Source organism: Bubalus kerabau, chromosome 2 (genome assembly GCF_029407905.1).
Source record: "Bubalus kerabau isolate K-KA32 ecotype Philippines breed swamp buffalo chromosome 2, PCC_UOA_SB_1v2, whole genome shotgun sequence".
Taxonomy (NCBI): domain Eukaryota; kingdom Metazoa; phylum Chordata; class Mammalia; order Artiodactyla; family Bovidae; genus Bubalus; species Bubalus kerabau.
Genome location: NC_073625.1, coordinates 120,220,188 through 120,239,133, shown reverse-complemented (window position 1 = coordinate 120,239,133; position 18,946 = coordinate 120,220,188). Strand labels below are relative to the sequence as shown.

Below are 18,946 nucleotides of genomic sequence, written 5' to 3'. Positions count from 1 at the left end.
TGATCTCTGTGTTGGGATTAACCTTAATGCTGCTATCAGTTACCACTATTAAAAAATTTGCTAATTGCTATGGTGTTGGTGTGAGGGTATTGGTTCTCCTTCCAAAGGTGGCATTTAACAAAACCAGCAAAATTTGCTTGGGTGTGAAATATTTTTAACTTCTTCTGTGGTTAGATATGCCATAAAGAAAGGGTTTAACTTTGTTTTCTGCAGGATTCAATTTTAATTAAATAGTTTCCTTAGTTAAGACCCTGCCAAAAGGTTAGACTAGGAATATAAGAAAGTTACACTTTCCTCTTAGAGAATGCATTTCTGATACCTGTGTACCTTGGTTCTAGCACTTTCGGGCTATTTGCTTAGTAATGTTTCTGTTTTCTCATCTCTAAAATAAGGGTGAAAACCTGGCCTACATAAAACATTGTTATAAGGAGTCAAGAGTTAACATATATAGAATACGTCGACAGTGTATGGTCCATGGTAACCACTCAGTAAATGCCAACTGCTTTATAATGATGACCATTATCATCCAAATTGATCTTACCACGCACGTTATCTGAAGAGTGATTGTTGTAGATCAGAGTCAGTGTGTTCTCTGCCTCTGTGTGAAAATTAGAATCCATGTTAAAAATAATTTTGTTTTTCATACTTAGTAGAAACAAAATGTCAGTGTCCACTTATTCAAGTGTATTTTACCCTCTCCTATCCTGCCAGTCTTTGCTTCTTCATCTCTGCTCAATTTCCTCAAGTCTCTTTTTCTAAGAACTCTTGCAGCCATTCTGCCTTCAGGTGTTCCTGACGCCTGGTCTCAACACATTTCCCCCTAAAGTAATTAGAGAGCTGCTGCCACCTCTTCTCACAACTGGCCCTGACGTGGGCCATGTCCCATGATAGAGTATTTTCATATCCTAAGGTTCAAGCAGTGGAAGCAGTCATAAAAATGGCAAGTGACTCTCTCTTTTGCTACTTTCTCCCTTCACACCTAGGTGTGGTAGAAGGACGTGAACCTGCTGAAGGTCAGGAAACAGATTTTAATACCTCACTCTGTATTCTTGGACAGTCACCTTCTTTATGCCATCCTTTCTTCATGTTTAAAATGAAGAGGGCAGAATATTAAGTACAACAGTAACTAGCCCACACAGTCCTAAATAGGTTTAGTTCTTAATTGCTTTTGACACTGTGCTCTCGTTTCACTGTTCAGGTCATTGGGAGTTAGCAATAGTACAAAACTCAATAGTACTCACCTATGTTTGAAAGTGTTGACACATTGCTTCATATATTTGCATAAGGACAAAGATGTGAAAAAGACTAAATCATTAAGAAGTTTAAAACTTTTTACAGTATGAAAGAGGCAGGCAAACTCAGATGTTGTAGAGAGTGAAATAAATAAGTAAGTGAACTGAGTCTGGTGGCTGATGGGGGCTGCGTGCTTTCTCTGCTCCAGTGGGCAGAGGTGTGTAGAACGTGGGCCCGTGTTGCTAGACAGTTCAAGTGAGACTGGGAACAGATTTTATATGAAGTCTCTCAGTTTTTAAATGTTGGTTACTAATTTTTTAAAATTTAGGAGGCCATATATGTGTTGTAGCAAAACGTATCGGTAGGCCAAATCTATCCCACCAGCTATTAGTATAAGGTCTTTAGGGCCGAGTTTATATTTGCTATCTTTTTTAAAAATGTGATTTCATAATGTATTTTCTGATAGACTGATTTATCACAGCTACCTGGCTTACATTCATGTGTTTATTTTTCCTGTTATACATTAAATGAAAGTATGAATATAAATACAGCTTTTTTCTTTTAAATCATTCTAGGTAGCTTGGGAGACCCTACAAGAAGAATTTTCCCGCTTCATGACAGAACCAAAAGGAAAAGAACATGATGACATATTTGATAAACTCAAAGAGGCTGTTAAGGAAGAAAGTATTAAACGTCACAAGTGGAATGATTTTGCAGAGGACAGCTTGGTATGTCATTTGTGTATTAGGGTGCCAGTCTCATGTTTTTGTATGATTTCTCAAATTGATATTCTTTTATAGGAGACTATTTTTATATGGTTTTAAATTAGGTTCTGAATATACTGAAAATAATGAAGGGAAGAACTAGATTTATAGAATGCAATCGGCCTTTTGACATTTCTCTGCCCTTCTAAAATCACCCTCTGCTATTTCTTCCTTGGCTATCATTTCAGAAAAAAAAATCAAACCTTGCAGTAAACAGGTTTCTATAAACTTCCACAAAATTTGCATGGGCCTGAGCTATAGATAGCTGCTTCTCATTTTACCCTCAGTGATAACAAAAGGAATTAGATGCATTGGTTTTCAGTGGAACTGAGTCAAAATGTTAAGACTCCTAAAATCATAATGTGTTGGATGCTCACATGGTACCAGAAGCTCGGCTGTGTATTTTGTAAACATTTTATTTCATTCTTAAGCATATCTATTATTGTCACTGGCAAAGCTGGGATACACACTCCCACTCTTAGTTATAAAGAAAGGCCTGGCTCCTGACCTTCATCACCTGATAAATCTTTTGTTATGTAGAATGTTCTCATCACCATAGTCAAACCTTCATTAAGCACTAGTTCTACTCAGTTATGAGAGGAACTGTTGGTAAGATTGCTCTGTTTTCTGGAAATGCATATCTCACTGTGGGCTAATCCTAATTATAAGGTGTTTTTGTTTTGAAGAAATGTTTGTCTTCATATTTGAAAGCCATATTCATTCTTGTTAAGCATCTTAATAAGATTGGTTTTCTGAGAGAATGGTGCCATTTTCATTCATTCATTAATTTAAAAAGTATAAGATTTGAAAGCCAAGTTTTTATAAGTAGCTCACATTTACTTAAGATTGTGTAGCCCTTTTAAGCCTCCTTCCATTACATTTTCGACTGCTATTAACAGTGAGATAATGTTTATTGCTTTTCTTCTTCTTTTCCTTTTTTTTTTTTTTTTTGAAAATGCTAACACGTAGATCATACGGCAAAAAGAAGCAGTAGATATGATCTGAACCATTAGCTCCTGAGTACCAGAATTCTAGGGTGTAGCTTGAAGTATACAGGATGCTGACGCAGGCAGATAATGGGACCCTCTGCATTTGCATGGGAGGGACATACTTTTACATTATTGTAGATACATCTCTTAGTTTGGATATTTGCTGAGCTGTTGGTTAGAAAAAAGTTACTAAGATGACAAGACATAAATCAAAGTAGTTGTTTTTCTTTGTTATTTCAGAGGGTTATTCAACACAATGCTTTAGAAGATCGATCCATATCTGATAAACAGCAATGGGATGCAGCTATTTATTTTATGGAAGAGGCTCTTCAGGCTCGTCTCAAGGATAGTAAGTAGGAATGTGGATTATTAAATTCTTAGTATTCTCAGTGGAAAGTCATCTAACCTGAGTGAACATTGGTTAAAAAAATGTTAACATCTCAAGATCTTTGTCAGTACTACTCTAGTTGAATATTATTTGTGCAGTTTTTCAGTCAGCTGCTTGTAACTACTAAAATGTTAAAGTGGACACATGTTTATGTGTAATTATATTCTAAAAAGCTGTAATTCAGACTACTTTAGTATTTGCTACTATACTTATGGAAACTTCTTAAGCAATTATAGTTTTCATAGATTCTAAACATATAAAATTAAATTCTTTAGCTTCCATATCAATCATATAATTTTTTTCTTTATTTCAACTGACTATATTGACACAGTGTTTTGAAGTAGTTAAGAAAGCAAGATAGTTACATTTTATGTGCCTGGTAAGTGATAAATTTTTATTTTAATTTTTCTAGCTGAAAATGCAATTGAAAATATGGTAGGTCCAGATTGGAAAAAGAGGTGGTTATACTGGAAGAATCGAACTCAAGAACAGGTAAAAACAAACAAATCTTTAGCATTTTAATTCAGGCATTAAAATATAATCTCTGAATGCCTCTAGACCAAACTTAATAATTTCAAATATTTTATATCAGCCTTTCTAAAATATAATAAATCTTTAGAATAAACAATAAACTACAAAAGAAAGTTTTTTGAAAAGTGAGGTAGCTAAAAAGAGTGATTGATTATTTTGTTCATTTGAGGTGTTTGAGGTAAAGTAAAGACTCAAGTTTAAACAGAAGAAAAAAATGATAAAGATTTCAGAGGATGTAGAATAAATGTGATTAGAATAAAAGATATAACTTGTTATTCTGTTATCACTGAAATTTTCTGTTGTCTATGCAAGTTATTTTATTCTTTTGCATTTTTGCTCCTGTGTTCACAAAATAAGTATAAAAATTCAGACAGGAAGTAGAATTATATAATTCATTCATTTTATAAACATTTAATGAGCACTTTAACAAAATGGTAAGGCAAATATAAGTAACTTTATAAGTGAATAAATAGGAAAATGTGTAGTCATTAAAATCCTCCCTCTACCCATTTTTATTCCTTCCTTGTTATGGTTTCTTTTCCTATTAGCATTGAATCTTACACCACTATCTCTTTCTTATGTCAATTCCTTAAATAAAGATTGTAAATAGAATAGAGAATCAAAATACATAGATGAAGAAAGTAATGGATAAGAAAAAGGTGGTGTACAATTCATTTCCTTTCTTCCTTTCTTGAATCCATATAATTAGCAAAATGAGACCATCAAATGTGGAAATACTGAAAGAGCAGATAAAGAGAATAAAAAGTTACCAAATGATATATCACATATTTTTTTCTTTTTGTTTTCATTTTAAAAAGAATTATATATATTAATTATATGATCAGCACCCTATTATTTTTTCTGGTTTACACATTTCTTGTTTCATAAGCTGACTATCTTGAGTCCCAGTTGTCTTAAAATAGTGAAAAGACAGTCTTCCTCCTGTCTTTTTCTAATTTGATTTTTTTGGGAAAATGAGTCATGAAGAGACTGAATAGAACCTGATGAAGTTGACGGAATTACGGTTGGATCTGGCCTGTGTTCCCCTGGAGAAGGAAATGGCAACCCACTCCAGTATACTTGCCTGGAATATCCCATGGATGGAGGAGCCGGGCTGGCTACAGTCCATGGGGTCACAAAGAGTCAGACACAACTGAGCAACTTCACTCACTCACTCACTTGCCTGTGTTCAGAGTACATCAGTTAGTTACCTCTGCTCTCCAGATGGGCTGCGGGGAGGCAGTCTTTCAAAAAAGAATTTCAAGGATATCCATCAGAGATTTCTGACTTTGAGACAGGAAGAGACATTGATTAGAAAGAACTGGTGTAAGGCAGATAAACTCCAAGGAAAGTGGTGTCTGACCCTTAAGGCTTCAGTTCAGTTCAGTTGCTCAGTCGTGTCCGACTCTTTGCGACCCCATGAATCGCAGCACGCCAGGCCTCCCTGTCCATCACCAACTACCGGAGTTCACCCAGACTCACGTCCATCGAGTCAGTGATGCCATCCAGCCATCTCATCCTCTGTTGTCCCCTTCTCCTCCTGCCCCCAATCCCTCCCAGCATCAGAGTCTTTTCCAATGAGTCAACTCCTCACATGAGGTGGCCAAAGTACTGGAGTTTCAGCTTCAGCATCATTCCTTCCAAAGAAACCCCAGGGCTGATCTTCTTCAGAATGGACTGGTTGGATCTCCTTGCAGTCCAAGGGACTCTCAAGAGTCTTCTCCAACACCACAGTTCAAAAGCATCAATTCTTCGGTGCTCAGCCTTCTTCACAGTCCAACTCTCACATCCATACATGACCACAGGAAAAACCATAGCCTTGACTAGACGGACCTTAGTTGGCAAAGTAATGTCTCTGCTTTTCAGTATGCTATCTAGGTTGGTCATAACTTTTCTTCCAAGGAGTAAGGCTTAGTTAGGCTTAATTAGGTCTAGAACAACCAATGATGGCAGAACTTACTTCAGCAACTAGTTGTAAATATGCTTAAGCCAAACATTCTCAGAGAGGAATGGTTCCGGTTGTATGTTACTTTCTCAGGAACTTGAACTTAAAAGGAATCCCTTAAAGAGAAGCAGGGGAATTACTAGATTGACCAAAAAGTTCGTTCAGGTTTTTCCATAAAAAAAAAACAACAGGAAAAACCTGAACAAACCTTTTGGCCAACCCAGTAGTTTTAAGGTCAAAGCAAGGATCTGTAGAGGAAACTTTTTTCTAGGGTTTCAGGGCAGCGTGCATAAGATCCATAGATGAATGGAGGCCATACTTTGGAGAGGGGAGTGACAGGAGAATCACAGGGGAGGTGTTTGTATAGGTATGTTTTGTTTTCTCTTTCAAAACAAAGCTTCATGTCAGAATCACTGAATTAAGTTCTCCTCTAATCTCTCTAACCCTCCCACTCCCAGTTGAAAACCACTGGTCTAGGCTTCATACCTGGATGTTTTAGTGAGAAACAGATTCTAGAAGAGATTGAGAATATTCCTAAAGTCTCATACTGCAAATTTAGATAGCTGTGTAACAGTTTCATTTCTTTTTGAATTGGCAGGACTTAGGAAAAGAAACTTAAGTTTGTCCTGTGTTGAAGAGGAGAAATCCATGTTCTGAAAATTATTTTTTGCTTTTATATTGTTACTTTTACTTAATCTGCGGGAGAGTGGGGGGGAATCCATTCCTTTGAAGCATTCTCACATTGAGCTAAACTAATGGAAATCTTGGTCAGGATAGACAGGAGAGTAGTGGTCTGGACACCCAGTGTGATGGGGACAGGTGGACAAGTGGAAGTGAAACAGGACAGGAAGAGTGGGAGAATGTCATAATTAGAGATTTCCTTCCTCTCTCAGACCAGATAGCAGAAGTTTAAGAAAACAGTGAAATTTCTCTTTATTAAATGTCTTTTAATGTGTCATGTTTTCAGAGAATAGTATTTAATAGTTTCATTTACAAGCCATTTCTTTGTGTTTAAGTGTTGTTCTTATGGGCAAGATGCTATGGCAGTAACTTGTTTCGTGTAATTCAGTGAATTTGAAGCTAGTTTCCTGTACCATGCAATTTGGAAAGAATGGAAAACTGAAAATATAAAGTTACTTTGACACCATACACTAGTTTTGCTTTCAAAGTTATCACTAGTGTGTGTGTTTTCCTCATTTGGTGAAGAGATTATAAGCAATATAATTGTTTAGAAGAGACTTGAAGTGAATTTAAGAATGATAGATACCTCACAGAAGCAGTCTAATAATGATTTTTAATGAAAAGACTTAAAAAACTATGACTTTCATATTTAATTTATGAGAAAAAGACTATGTCAACAGGCACAGGGCCTTATAGTCGTCCAGTTCTTAGATATAAGGCATTCATAGAACATTATCTCTTCCCATGTATACAGGGTACTTTTTCCTAGATTGAACTCAACCCTAAGGTCAAGAAACGAAGTGCATAGTAAGGTGTCTGGGTCTGTAATTTGGACAGTAAAACATTTCAGCCAAAGTAAAATACAGTGAATAGGGCTAATCCCCTTCCCCCTGTGGCCCTTCATATGTCCAGGTTGTTTTGCATTCACAAGCCATGCTGTTCTGGTCTTCCTTGTTTGTTATGATTGAGCGTGTGTCACCTTTCATGCCAAAGTAATATATTTATTAAAATTGGGACTCTGTTTTTATAATTATGCCAAGTCATGAACTATCTAATAAACACAGTCCTCTTTTATTCAAAGTGTGTTCACAATGAAACCAAGAATGAACTGGAGAAGATGCTGAAGTGTAATGAGGAGCACCCAGCTTACCTTGCGAGTGATGAGATAACGACAGTCCGAAAGAACCTTGAATCACGGGGAGTAGAAGTAGACCCAAGCTTGGTAATAAACGTTGCTGAAAAGCATGAGTTTGCTTCCTAAGTCTTTGTTTCTTGTAGTAAAATGTTATTACTTCTAATATATTACCTAGATACTTAAGTACTTAATTTGATTTTGATCATGGGTACTTTTGCTGACAAAAAGAATTCAGTGATTTTGAGCGTGGAAAAAATTTGAAATTTTATTCTCAGTATTATTTTTTTAAGTGTAATGCTTTAGTTTGTAAATGGGGAACCTGAGACCTAGAAAAGGGAAGTATCTGGGCAAATTTAGCAGTTAGTTCTGGCAAAAGGGGATAAAACACATTCAGATCTCTACACCACATTACACTGGGTCAGATTACAAAATAAAATTTTTGCTTGAATATAGTTCATTTATATGTATGTTTTTTCAGTCAGATGTATCTTAATCATACTTAATGTGTATGAGTAAACTGGATAATGTCTTTGAGTTCTATCTCTTTTTCCTTTTTTAAAATAAATATGACGCTATATAATTATAGTTTAGAGTAGTACTTATTTGCTTACTTTCATGATGCTTATTTGGAGAAAGTCTTTAAGAAGCAATTGTGTTTCTGGATCTATATTCCCTAGTTAGGGTGTAAAGGATCAACTTCATTTTAATATTAGCTTAAGTGAATTCCATTTAGAAAAGTAATTCTAGTGGGTAAAATAATCATTAAGAAATTTCAAAGCCACACATAAATTCTTTTTAAAAGTATTTGCTATTTATGTTTCTGCACTTGAGAAAAGAGTATACTTATTTAAAAAATTAGCCAGAGATCAGAACAAGAAAAGAAAACTGATGAAAAGAAACAGATAAAGCTGTTATATATCTCATTGTTTATAAATTGAAAATGAAGTTAAAGCTAGTGATTACATGCACTTATTAGTTGAATACAGATGTAATTTATCCACATTAGTCCTAGCTCTCACTAACAATAAATTGTGTTTGGTTGGGTACTTTTGAACTTTATAAATGGTTAATACAGTAGGAGGGACTTTGTCCATCTCTTAGGATGTGGATTGGCTATATATCTTAATTAATTTCTGTGAGTAAGAAAACACCAGTTTTTTCCCCAAGAGAAACTATGTTCACTGAACAAAGTACTGTAATCTAGATGGGCTAGATGTCAAGAGATGTGACTTCTGGTACATTTCCACTCCATTAGCTAGTAATGCTGCCTCTAACAAGTGGTATAAACTCAGCCCCCTTCCCAACCGCCAGATGGTGTTGGTGACGCTTGTTTACTTTCTCAACATTACCGTTGTCGTGCTCAAGAAAAGACAGTGCTGTAAGAGAACCTTGGACACTGGGACAGACTATATAGTAATAAAACGATGGGGATCATATTGCTGAGGTAACAATGAAATTTAATAATGAGAAAGGAAATCTTGTTGGGTTGATGGACATGGTCTAAGACCAGCTTCCTAGTCTAGCCCTGACCTCAGTCAAGGCTCACAACCTCGTTTGCCTCAGACACCTCAGTTCTAACTAGGGGAAGATAATCCCCGCCCTGTCTACTCTACTGGATTATTCACAATAATGCTTGTTAGAAACAGTACAAATTTTGAAGTACAAAGACTGTTAAGGAGTCAGATTAGTAGTAATCTAATCTTTATCTTGAAACAAAATTTTTAATGGATATAAACAGTTGACAGAATAACAACATTGCTGTTGTTTTTAATTTTTTATAAATAAACTTTGTATATGACTTTTCAAAATGTGTTTGATCAACCTGGAGGGTATACAGTAACTTTTTGGCCTTGGTTTTCTTTGTTTTTATTTTAGATTAAGGATACTTGGCACCAAGTTTATAGAAGACATTTCTTAAAAACAGCTCTAAATCATTGTAACCTTTGTCGAAGAGGCTTCTATTATTACCAGAGGCATTTTGTTGATTCTGAGGTAAGGTTTCTGAAAGCAAGGAGAAATATTTTTTAGTGATAGTTGTTTAAGTGCTTAAAAGTAGCCTTGAGGTTTGGCATTAAAGTCTTTTGATCTTCTGAGAAAAAAAGTATGCATTATTTAGAAAGAATAGCCTAACTCATATTTTTTTCAAAGGTACTTGCCACTTTGGTAGTAATTGCATTTTACATGCTATCATTCCAGTGCTTATAAAACTGTGTGTGTATAATAGGCACTATGCTACTTTTGAAAGACTTTTTTTTGAGGGTTAACTTTATGTTAGAAAGATATACTTTTCCATTTTGGAAAGTAAATGGAATAAGTAAATGTAAAACATACAGAAGTAAACAATAATTTATAATCCCCTTGAAAGTGAAAGTTGCTCAGTTGTATCCCACTCTTTGTGACCCCACGGACTATACAGTCCATGGAATTCTCCAGGCCAAAGTATTGGAGTGGGTAGCTTTTCCCTTCTCCAGGAGATCTTCCCAACCCAGGGATCAAACCCAGGTCTCCCACATTGCAGGCAGTTTCTTTACCAGCTGAGCTATTAGGGAAGCCTATAATCCCCTTGGTGAGGTGAGGTGAAGTCGCTCAGTCGTGTCCAACTCTTTGCAACCCCGTGGACTGTAGCCTGCCAGGCTCCTCTGTCCATGGGATTCTCCAGGCAAGAATACTGGAGTGGGCTGCCATTTCCTTCTCCAGGGGGTCTTCCCAACCCAGGGATCGAACCTGGGTCTCCCACATTGCAGGCAGATGCTTTATTCTCTGAGCCACCACATGTTGTATGTGTGTATATTTATAACATAATCATCCATTTCATAGTGGAAATAATAATGTAATACATTTTTATCATGCTTTTTCTCCATATTATAATTCTTTCTTTATATCACGAAAATTTTGCTTTAATTCTTTAAAGAACTGTATAAAGTTCTTAAAATGGACAATTGCACAGTTTAATGTCACATTTTACAGAGTAACCCCTAGGTGGCAGTGTGCGTGTTAGTTGTTCAGTTACATGACTCTACGACTCCATGGACCTAGGGTAGCCCCTAGGTGGCAGTAGACTAATGTATTTGAGCATTTTCATGCAAGCAGAAATGCTTTTCAAAGTATACTGAAAGAGCTCTGTTAATCAGCAGTCCTATTTGAGATCCATAAAATGTTTTTCTTTTTAGCAGCTTAAAAGAAAATTTTTGTTTAAATGTGACAATGTAAAAATTGACAAGTTTTTTTCATCATTTTAATTGTTGGAATGTGGCTTCCCCAGTGGCTTAGTGGTACGGAATCTGCCTACAGTGCAAGAGACACAGGAGACACGGGTTCGATCCCTGCGTTGGGAATATCCCCTAGAGGAGGAAATGACAGCCCACTCCAGTATTCTTGCCTGGAAAATCCACGGACAGGAGCTTGGCGGGCTACAGTCCATGGGGCCACAAAGAGTCAGACAACTGAGCAACTGAGCACGCAAGCAGCTAACACACAATTGTTGGAAAGACCTCTCTGTATAGAATAAGCTTTATGTCTCCCTCTTTTGAGAAGCAGCATGCTAGCTTTTTTTTTTTGAAGTATAGTTGATTTTATAAGATTATATTAGTTTCAGGTACACAGTATAGGGATTCAGTATTTTTATAGATTATGTTCCATTTAAAGTTGTTATAAAATACTGCTATGTTTCCCTGTGCTGTACAATATATTCTTGTAGTTTATTTATTTTATACATAGTTGTTGGTACTTCTTAATCCCTGTCCCTCTTTTACTCCTCACCCAGAGGATAAGCTTCTTTTTTAAAATATCACTAATTTATTTTCATATGCAAGTGAATTTCAAAAATGGCTTGAGTGTACATTCAAAGAAAAGAGGTTAGCCTGAGGACATATTTAAGATAATGTGATTGTTAGCTGAAAGTAAATGCTAATTAAGGATATATTTTGTGGACTTGTATAGAACGTAATGAAATGCTCTACCTCCCAAGTTTACTTTGCTTTGTCATTGAAATCAAAACTATGTAGCTGTGCAGCGGATAAAACCCAAATCATGCAGAACTTCATAGATCTATACAGAAAAAAAGCACTAGGTTCTCTCTATAAGAGGAATATGTATATTAGGTAAATCTGAATATTTTTATTGAATCATAAGCTGTAGGTACTGACTTTAGTAGTTGTATGGGTTCATGATTGTGGTTTTCATTTTTAAATTGCATCTGGTAATCTTAACCACCTCATATTTCAGTTGGAATGCAATGATGTTGTCCTGTTTTGGCGAATACAGCGTATGCTTGCTATCACCGCAAATACTTTAAGACAGCAACTTACAAACACTGAAGGTAAGCCACAGAGGCACCGCTTTCTAATTTGACATCAAAAAGCAGTAATGTTCATTTTAAATAGAAGGATGCCAAAATACTTCCTGAAAATTAGATTTATTAAAAAAACCAAAAATAATTTGCCTTTAAAATATTAATGAAAATAAAATCATAATTGAGAAATAGGGAAATAAACATACCAGGAGTCTTTATTACCCAAAAACTCTGGTATGAAAGGGGTGCTAAGCATCACTTAGGATTTGGGGGAATCTGTACTTCCATTAAAATATTAGGGCTTAAGATTAAGACTATCTCTGAGAATATATAAAGTACTGTATATCAGGTAGAGATTCTACCTATAACTGAGAAATCTGAACTTAAGAACAGATTTACCATGAAGAGAAAAATAAGAATTTGCTGTCCATATATATTGTTAACTTTGTCATTCTTGTACGTTTGTAAAAATGGTGCTTCTTGTGTTTCTTTATTTGCTTTAAACAGTCAGGCGATTAGAGAAAAATGTTAAAGAGGTATTGGAAGATTTTGCTGAAGACAGTGAGAAGAAGGTAAAATTGCTTACTGGCAAACGAGTTCAACTGGCCGAAGACCTCAGTAAGTAATCCTGCCTGCCCTTCATCTCACTGCCTTTTCCTTTCACCTTCCCCATGTCCATTTATTTCTCCATTTCATTGTAAACTTACAGAAAAGTGTATGCAAAAAGCTCTTTTCCCTTGAACTGTTTGAAAGTTGCTGTCGTAAAGTTCCATCAGTTCCAAGTATTTTAATGTGTGCTTTTTAGAAACAAGAATTTTCTCCTAGCAGCCGTCAAAATCAAGATTTTAACAAGGATAAATTACTACATCTAATTTTTAGACTCAATTCAAGTTTCACCTGTTGTCCTTATAGTGTCCTTCCATATCACAAGATACTCCATATGCATCTTTTATTTTCCCTGACCCAGCTTCCCTTTTTAGTAGAATGATATTTAGAAATCACAAAGAGTCAGACACAACTGAACGACTAAGCACAGCACAGCCTTTAGAAATCAAGAGCTGGGAACTAGATACATTTATTGTTACTGAAATATGACTGCTCCCAGAAGTGCTCAGTGGAGCAAGGGAACAAATATGCATGTGTGTGCATATTTGTGTATGTGCACATATACACATATTTATAGCTGTATTCCTAATCAAATACTGAGCTCATTCTAATTTTCTCTTTTCCTGTAATTTTAAAAAATATTTATTTATTTGGCTGTATCAGGTCTTAGTTGTGGCACATGGGCATGCAAGACCTCTTGCTCTGGCTTGCGGGCTCAGCAGTTGTGCCATGGAGGCTTAGTTGCCCCACAGCACATAAGATCTTAGTTCCCCAGCTGGGAAACAAACCCACATCCCCTGCCTTGGAAGGCAGATTCTTAACCACTGGACCACCCAGAGAAATCTCCCCTTTTCCGTATTTATAATTCATTTTTCTGATAATGAGAAATCTGGCTCTTAGTGTCCTTAATATATTTACTTATTTTGATCAGTCCTCTTACATGTAACTAAACTTGTCACTGTCCCCTTCATTGTTCAAATGTCCTCACCCAGCTCAGGTTCTCTTCACCTGACTCCAGGCCATCACCACAGTTCTCCCCCTGTGTTAATACCCTTTCCACCTCATCTCAGTTGTGACATTCTGTGCCAGGATGCCCTTCCTCAGGGAGTCCTTTTAACTGATCTCATGCTCTGACACTGCCAGGCGTCTCTCCTCCCTATCCAACTACACAAGGACTCTTCCTCACCTGAATCCCGACCATGCTTTTGTAGAGATACCATTTTTGTCTGCCTGTGCTTTGGCACTTTGCACTGCCTGCCTGCGCTCCTCCACGAATCCTCTCCTCACTACTGGGCAGGTCACCACACCCTCATGTGAATGCCCTCTTAAACTTGGTCTGGCTTTAACACATATACCAGAACGATATGGCTCCCTACCCTCAGCCCCCAATCTCGCTGGGCCTTAGTCGTCACTTTGTCACTTTGTTTTCAGGGTATAGGGGTCAGGGGGTTCTTTCCTGGGTGCTAGTGAATCCCTCACTTTAAGCTGTTTGGATTTCATGTTAAGATTTACTTAGATACTTCTGAATCCAAGGAAATCCGTGAAAGATTTATATTATTAAATAAAAATACTAGTGGTCATTGCTTCTGTTTGCATTAACCTTATAAGTTTCCCTTATTTTATTTTATTTTTTTTTTTAGTTTCCCTTATTTTAGCTTCAAGAAACAGTAGTTTTTCCTTTCAATGTATACTTAGCTTTACTGTCTGTGAATTTTCTGATGTCCAAAAGATAGCACATGCTCAACAGAAAGCAGTTACTTAAATCTGAAAACAGTTTTTAAGCTGATATGTAAGCTGTTACTTAAATCTGAAAACAGTTTTTAAGCTGATACGTACATCCAAGAAAAACCAGGCAGTTTTCCGGTCTTCCGCCCTGTGCCGGAGTAGTGTGTTCTCCTCCACTGTTTTGTCCTCTCCTCTCTCCTCCCAGCTTACCTCAGCTTATTTCTTTCTCCTTGCCTTTTCCTTCTTGTCTTTAGGTAATCTTTCTTTGAAACATACCTCACTCTAACTTTTGTTTCCATTTCCTGTTGCTCTTCTTTCAATTTTTCATGCCACTTTGGCAGTATAGTTAAGTTTGTGCTAACTCACAGGTCTGTACTTAAATCTGAGCTACCATGTACTTTGTTGTCATCGTTCAGTTGCTCAGTGGTATTCTGACTCTTTGCAACCCCATGGACTGCAGCGAGCCAGGCTTCCCTGTCCTTCACTATCTCTTGGAGTTTGCTCAAACTCATGTCCATTGAGTCGGTGATGCCGTCGAACCATCTCATCCTCTGTCTCCCACTTCTTAGGCAGGCTATCTCCCACAGCCTTAACTTCCTGTGAAAGAGTGGTAATACAATAGTTCTTTTTTTATAGGCTTGTTAGGGAAATTGATTCAAAAAACATTTGTAAGTTCCTGGTTCATAATTTTATGCTGAATTAGTACTGTTCAGGAAGAGATGTATCAATTTCACAGTGTATACAGATCTATTTCTTTCATATCTCTTAAGAAATAGTTATCAAACAGTGAAGTACTTCCATGTGTTTTACCTGAAGATGCATTTTTAAGTGATTAGAAAATGATGTGTCTTTTCTCAAGTTTTATAATAGTCTTCTTTTTAAAAAATATTTATTTACTTGGCTGTGCTGCGTCTCAGTTGCAGCACGTGGGCTCTTTAGTTGGGGCATGCGAACTTTTAGTTGGAGCGTGGGATCTAGTGACCTGACCAGTGTAATCTAGGCCCCCTGCATTGGGAGCTTGGAGTCTTAGCCACTGGACCACCAGGGAAGTCCCTTTAATAGAGTCTTGTGTAACCCCATCACTTTTCACTCCCAATTTGATTATTTAAAGAAAGCGTATTGCTAACACAAATTTGTGTACTGTTAAGCCAATTCTTATGTTTTCCTGCTGTTTTTCCTGAAAAAGTACTCATATGACTCCCTTGAAATGACTTACCACTTTTGTGTGTGTATATAAATATATAATTATCATCATGTTTCTGTACCAGATAATGTCCTTGGAAGCAAGTGTTTGACCAGTGACTCAGCCTCATCAGTGACACTAAAGGAGATGAGACATGACTTTGTCCATTAGTTGAAAAAGAATCTTGAGAGTACCTTTTCCATACTGTTTATCTTCAGTCTAACACTTGGGAATATGGTCATGGATACTTTCAGCCAAAAAACTTTCAAAGTTTAATGGTTACTATTGTATTACACAGATCAAAGTTCCAAGTATAGCATATTCAATTAGAATATGTTAAGTTGGTTAATGAAATTTAGAGAAAGGGAAGCAGATAGGGCTCTGTTTTGTTTTGCTTTTTACAATTTGAAATGAATACAGGATGAAATATTATAGAAATTGGTACAAGTTGGATGCATCATGTATTTTGCCAGTCTTAAGCTTGCCCATTTTCAAATCATTTCACCGCTTTACTTTGGAGGTTCAGCAACTGATGATACTTTAAGATGATTACATAAAAAATACTGTGATGTTCTTTCATTTTAAGAAGAGGTACCACGTTCAATATTGAAATGAAGCCACAAAACTAGAATTAGAAAGATGAAAGAAGAATTTGCCTCTTCTAGTCCTAGGAGGCTCATCGGTTGAGGAGTCATACAAGGAACCCAGACTCGAGAAGCACAGTGGATTCCATCAGTAGAACAGGGAAAAGTCAGGAGGACCCTGGGGTGTCTTGAGGATGTAGAAAGTAAGGAAGTAGTTGAAGGATGATAGGGACATGTCAACAAGATACAGAAGCCAACGTGCAGAGGCTCCTGCTAGCCAACACTAGGACGATTTGGGCATCAAAGTAAAGAAGGACAGTGTAAGGAAAAAAGAGTAACTGTATGTTGGAAAAGACTGGTAATAGCCACCTTAATCAAGTGGTTAAAATAATATTATCAGTAATGGACAGATCAGAACTATGTGATACCTTAGAGAATTCAGTGAGAAGAACCCAGTGTCACTTCTGTGATTTTCTTACCAAAGATGTATAACTTAAATTCAATCATGAAGATACATCAGAAAAACCCAAGTTAAAGCACAGTCTACGAAATAGTTGGCCTGTAATCTCTAAGTGTATCAAGATCGTGAGTGACAAGGAAAGACTGAGGAACTGTTCCAGCTTGAGGGAGACCAAGAACAGGAAAACAAAATACAATGTATGTGATCCTGAACTGAATCTTTCTGCTCTGAAGGATGTTAAAGGGACAGTTGGTGGGGATCTGAGGGTTACATGGTAGTCATATGTCAGTATTATCAATTTTAAAAGTTTGATTGTTAGATTGAGATTGTTTAGGGAAATCTTATTTGTAGCTAACACACAATGCAATTGAGGCTTGTGAGGCATAATGACAGTAAATAATTCAGGAAAATTATGTTCTTTGTGGTATTCTTAAAACTGTTTCCTAAGTCTGAGAAAAGGATTAAAAAGGATATATCCTAATACAGGATTAGGGATCATTTGAAAATTAGAGAAAATGAGACTTTTGAAAACATCACCTCTGAAGATATTGAAAGACTGGGTCACCTCATGGACAATTTAATAAAATACATAACCGATCTTTCCACCTTAATCCCTTTTTACAATGTCTACTCATATTCACAACTGCCTGGTATCTGCTGTGACATTGATGACATTCTTTTGATTTTGTAGTGAATATTTTCTCAGGATTTCTTTTTTATAGATAATTAAGTACAACATTAATTTAGATAAAATCCATTTGGATTCCCAGCATAATTTTTAATAGTGTGTCCTATCTATTTATTGAAATAGACTGCAATTTTAAAATGTCTTCTTTGGAGAGGGAAAAATCAGCATGTTATATAGCTCAATTCAAAATTTTTCTATAATCTGTTTATGATTTATAAGATCTATTTTATGATTGTCATTATATAAAATAATATTGCTAAAACCTCGTAGACTTTTTTTCAGAATTTATTCTCCACTTCAGCCCAGAAACTGAGTGTCTGGGCGCTGGTAACAGCTGCTGGTAGTGTTGCTAAACTGAGTTTCATCAGTACAGCATGGGATTCTTTTGTTGTTTGCTCTATGAATATTGTATCATATTAACTAGATTAACTAGTTACAGTTAACTAGATTATTGTGAGTTTTTGGACTTTGATATCAGTTGCAAGGAGTTTAGAGCTTAGGTTTCTTTTTCAACTCTTATTCACTAAGTCTAAGTTATACTTTTCATTCTTTGTGTAAATAATCAAAGAATCACTGATTCCCAATAATTAAAGGGGTATTAGCAGTCATTTAGATTTTCCTCTCCTTATTTTACAATAAATTCCTTTTCATTTTTGTGTCAGAACTTGATTCTGCTTGTGAAAATGTATTAATATTTAAATACATTTCCTATGCCAGATACTAGGTTATGTGTTTAAAACGCATTTTCATATTCTCATAGGTACAGTCATTTTTTATCATTTATATATAATAAAGAAATAGAGTCCTAAAAACACCCACATGTGGTAAAGCCAGGATTTGAGCTCAGGTTTTTTACTGTGCTGAACTATTTTTTTGAGAGGAGAAAAAAATCCCAAGGCATTAGACAGTATAATTCTATGAAACGGTCTTGTGTATTTGGAAACTTCCATAGTTTACAGGTCCCTTATGGAGTGGGTCAGAAAGATGTACATACTAGTTACGATCATGGTCATGGTCATCCTGTGTGCTTCCTGTAGCACAAAAGCATTGCCGCTTAAACTTTCAAACAGTGTGAAACCTTTCACAGAATTAGGAAGTCTGGGTGGGAGAACACTAAAGTGTGAACGGCACCAGTAAACATTGAAGGAAGTTAATTTTCCTTATATGACTTGTAGACCTGTCTCTAAGTGCACTCAATCAGATTCCCCCATAGGTGTGTTGCATCTAAGTTGCCCAAAATCTAGACACAGCTTTTCAGTCTGGTGTGTTTGTACTTAGAGACTTAAGATCCAACTGTAACAGATACAGAACCTTTACTTGAGCATAATGGCTGTTATTCTTAGTTGAACTTTTTTGTTGAGCTTGTCTGGGGAGTGTTGAGATGTTTTATAATAAGCTTCAGTATATTTCTTCATATTTCTTGTATTTTACATGAAGAGAAGATATGCTTCAGTCAAAGCCAAATATTTCATATTTACATCTCATTTACTAATGAAATATGAAAACAGTCATAAAGTTTTTACTTGGGCTACCATTGCACAGGCTTATTTTAATGATAATTTTGATGCCCTTAATGTTAAAAAGAGCATAGATTAAAGAGGCTGGTAAATTAGAATTTTCCAATATCCGCAGCTTTTCTCTCCCGTAGTTAATTTGCTCTGCTGACTCCCTACGCGAGGTGGCAACAGCTGGCCTTTTTACTAGAGCTCTGGGGATTAGAGTAGCAGTCGCAGCAGCGTGCTC

The 18,946-nt window shown here is 36.3% G+C and overlaps 1 protein-coding gene across 9 annotated transcripts in view; it reads left to right on the top strand.

The window, feature by feature from the left end:
* OPA1 (OPA1 mitochondrial dynamin like GTPase) overlaps positions 1-18,946 on the top strand; it is an 86,452-nt gene that overhangs the window by 45,588 nt on the left and 21,918 nt on the right. For 5 of the 9 annotated variants that reach the window (XM_055568671.1, XM_055568670.1, XM_055568673.1 and 2 more), the window contains 7 exons: positions 1,809-1,961; positions 3,227-3,335; positions 3,787-3,866; positions 7,613-7,753; positions 9,542-9,658; positions 11,891-11,984; positions 12,465-12,575. In XM_055568671.1, coding sequence (XP_055424646.1) covers positions 1,809-1,961; positions 3,227-3,335; positions 3,787-3,866; positions 7,613-7,753; positions 9,542-9,658; positions 11,891-11,984; positions 12,465-12,575 — 805 coding nt within the window. Of the gene's footprint in view, positions 1-1,808; positions 1,962-3,226; positions 3,336-3,786; positions 3,867-7,612; positions 7,754-9,541; positions 9,659-11,890; positions 11,985-12,464; positions 12,576-15,556; positions 17,461-18,946 lie in introns of those variants that run through there. The other 4 variants (XM_055568669.1, XM_055568675.1, XM_055568672.1 and 1 more) reach the window with 4 other exon arrangements.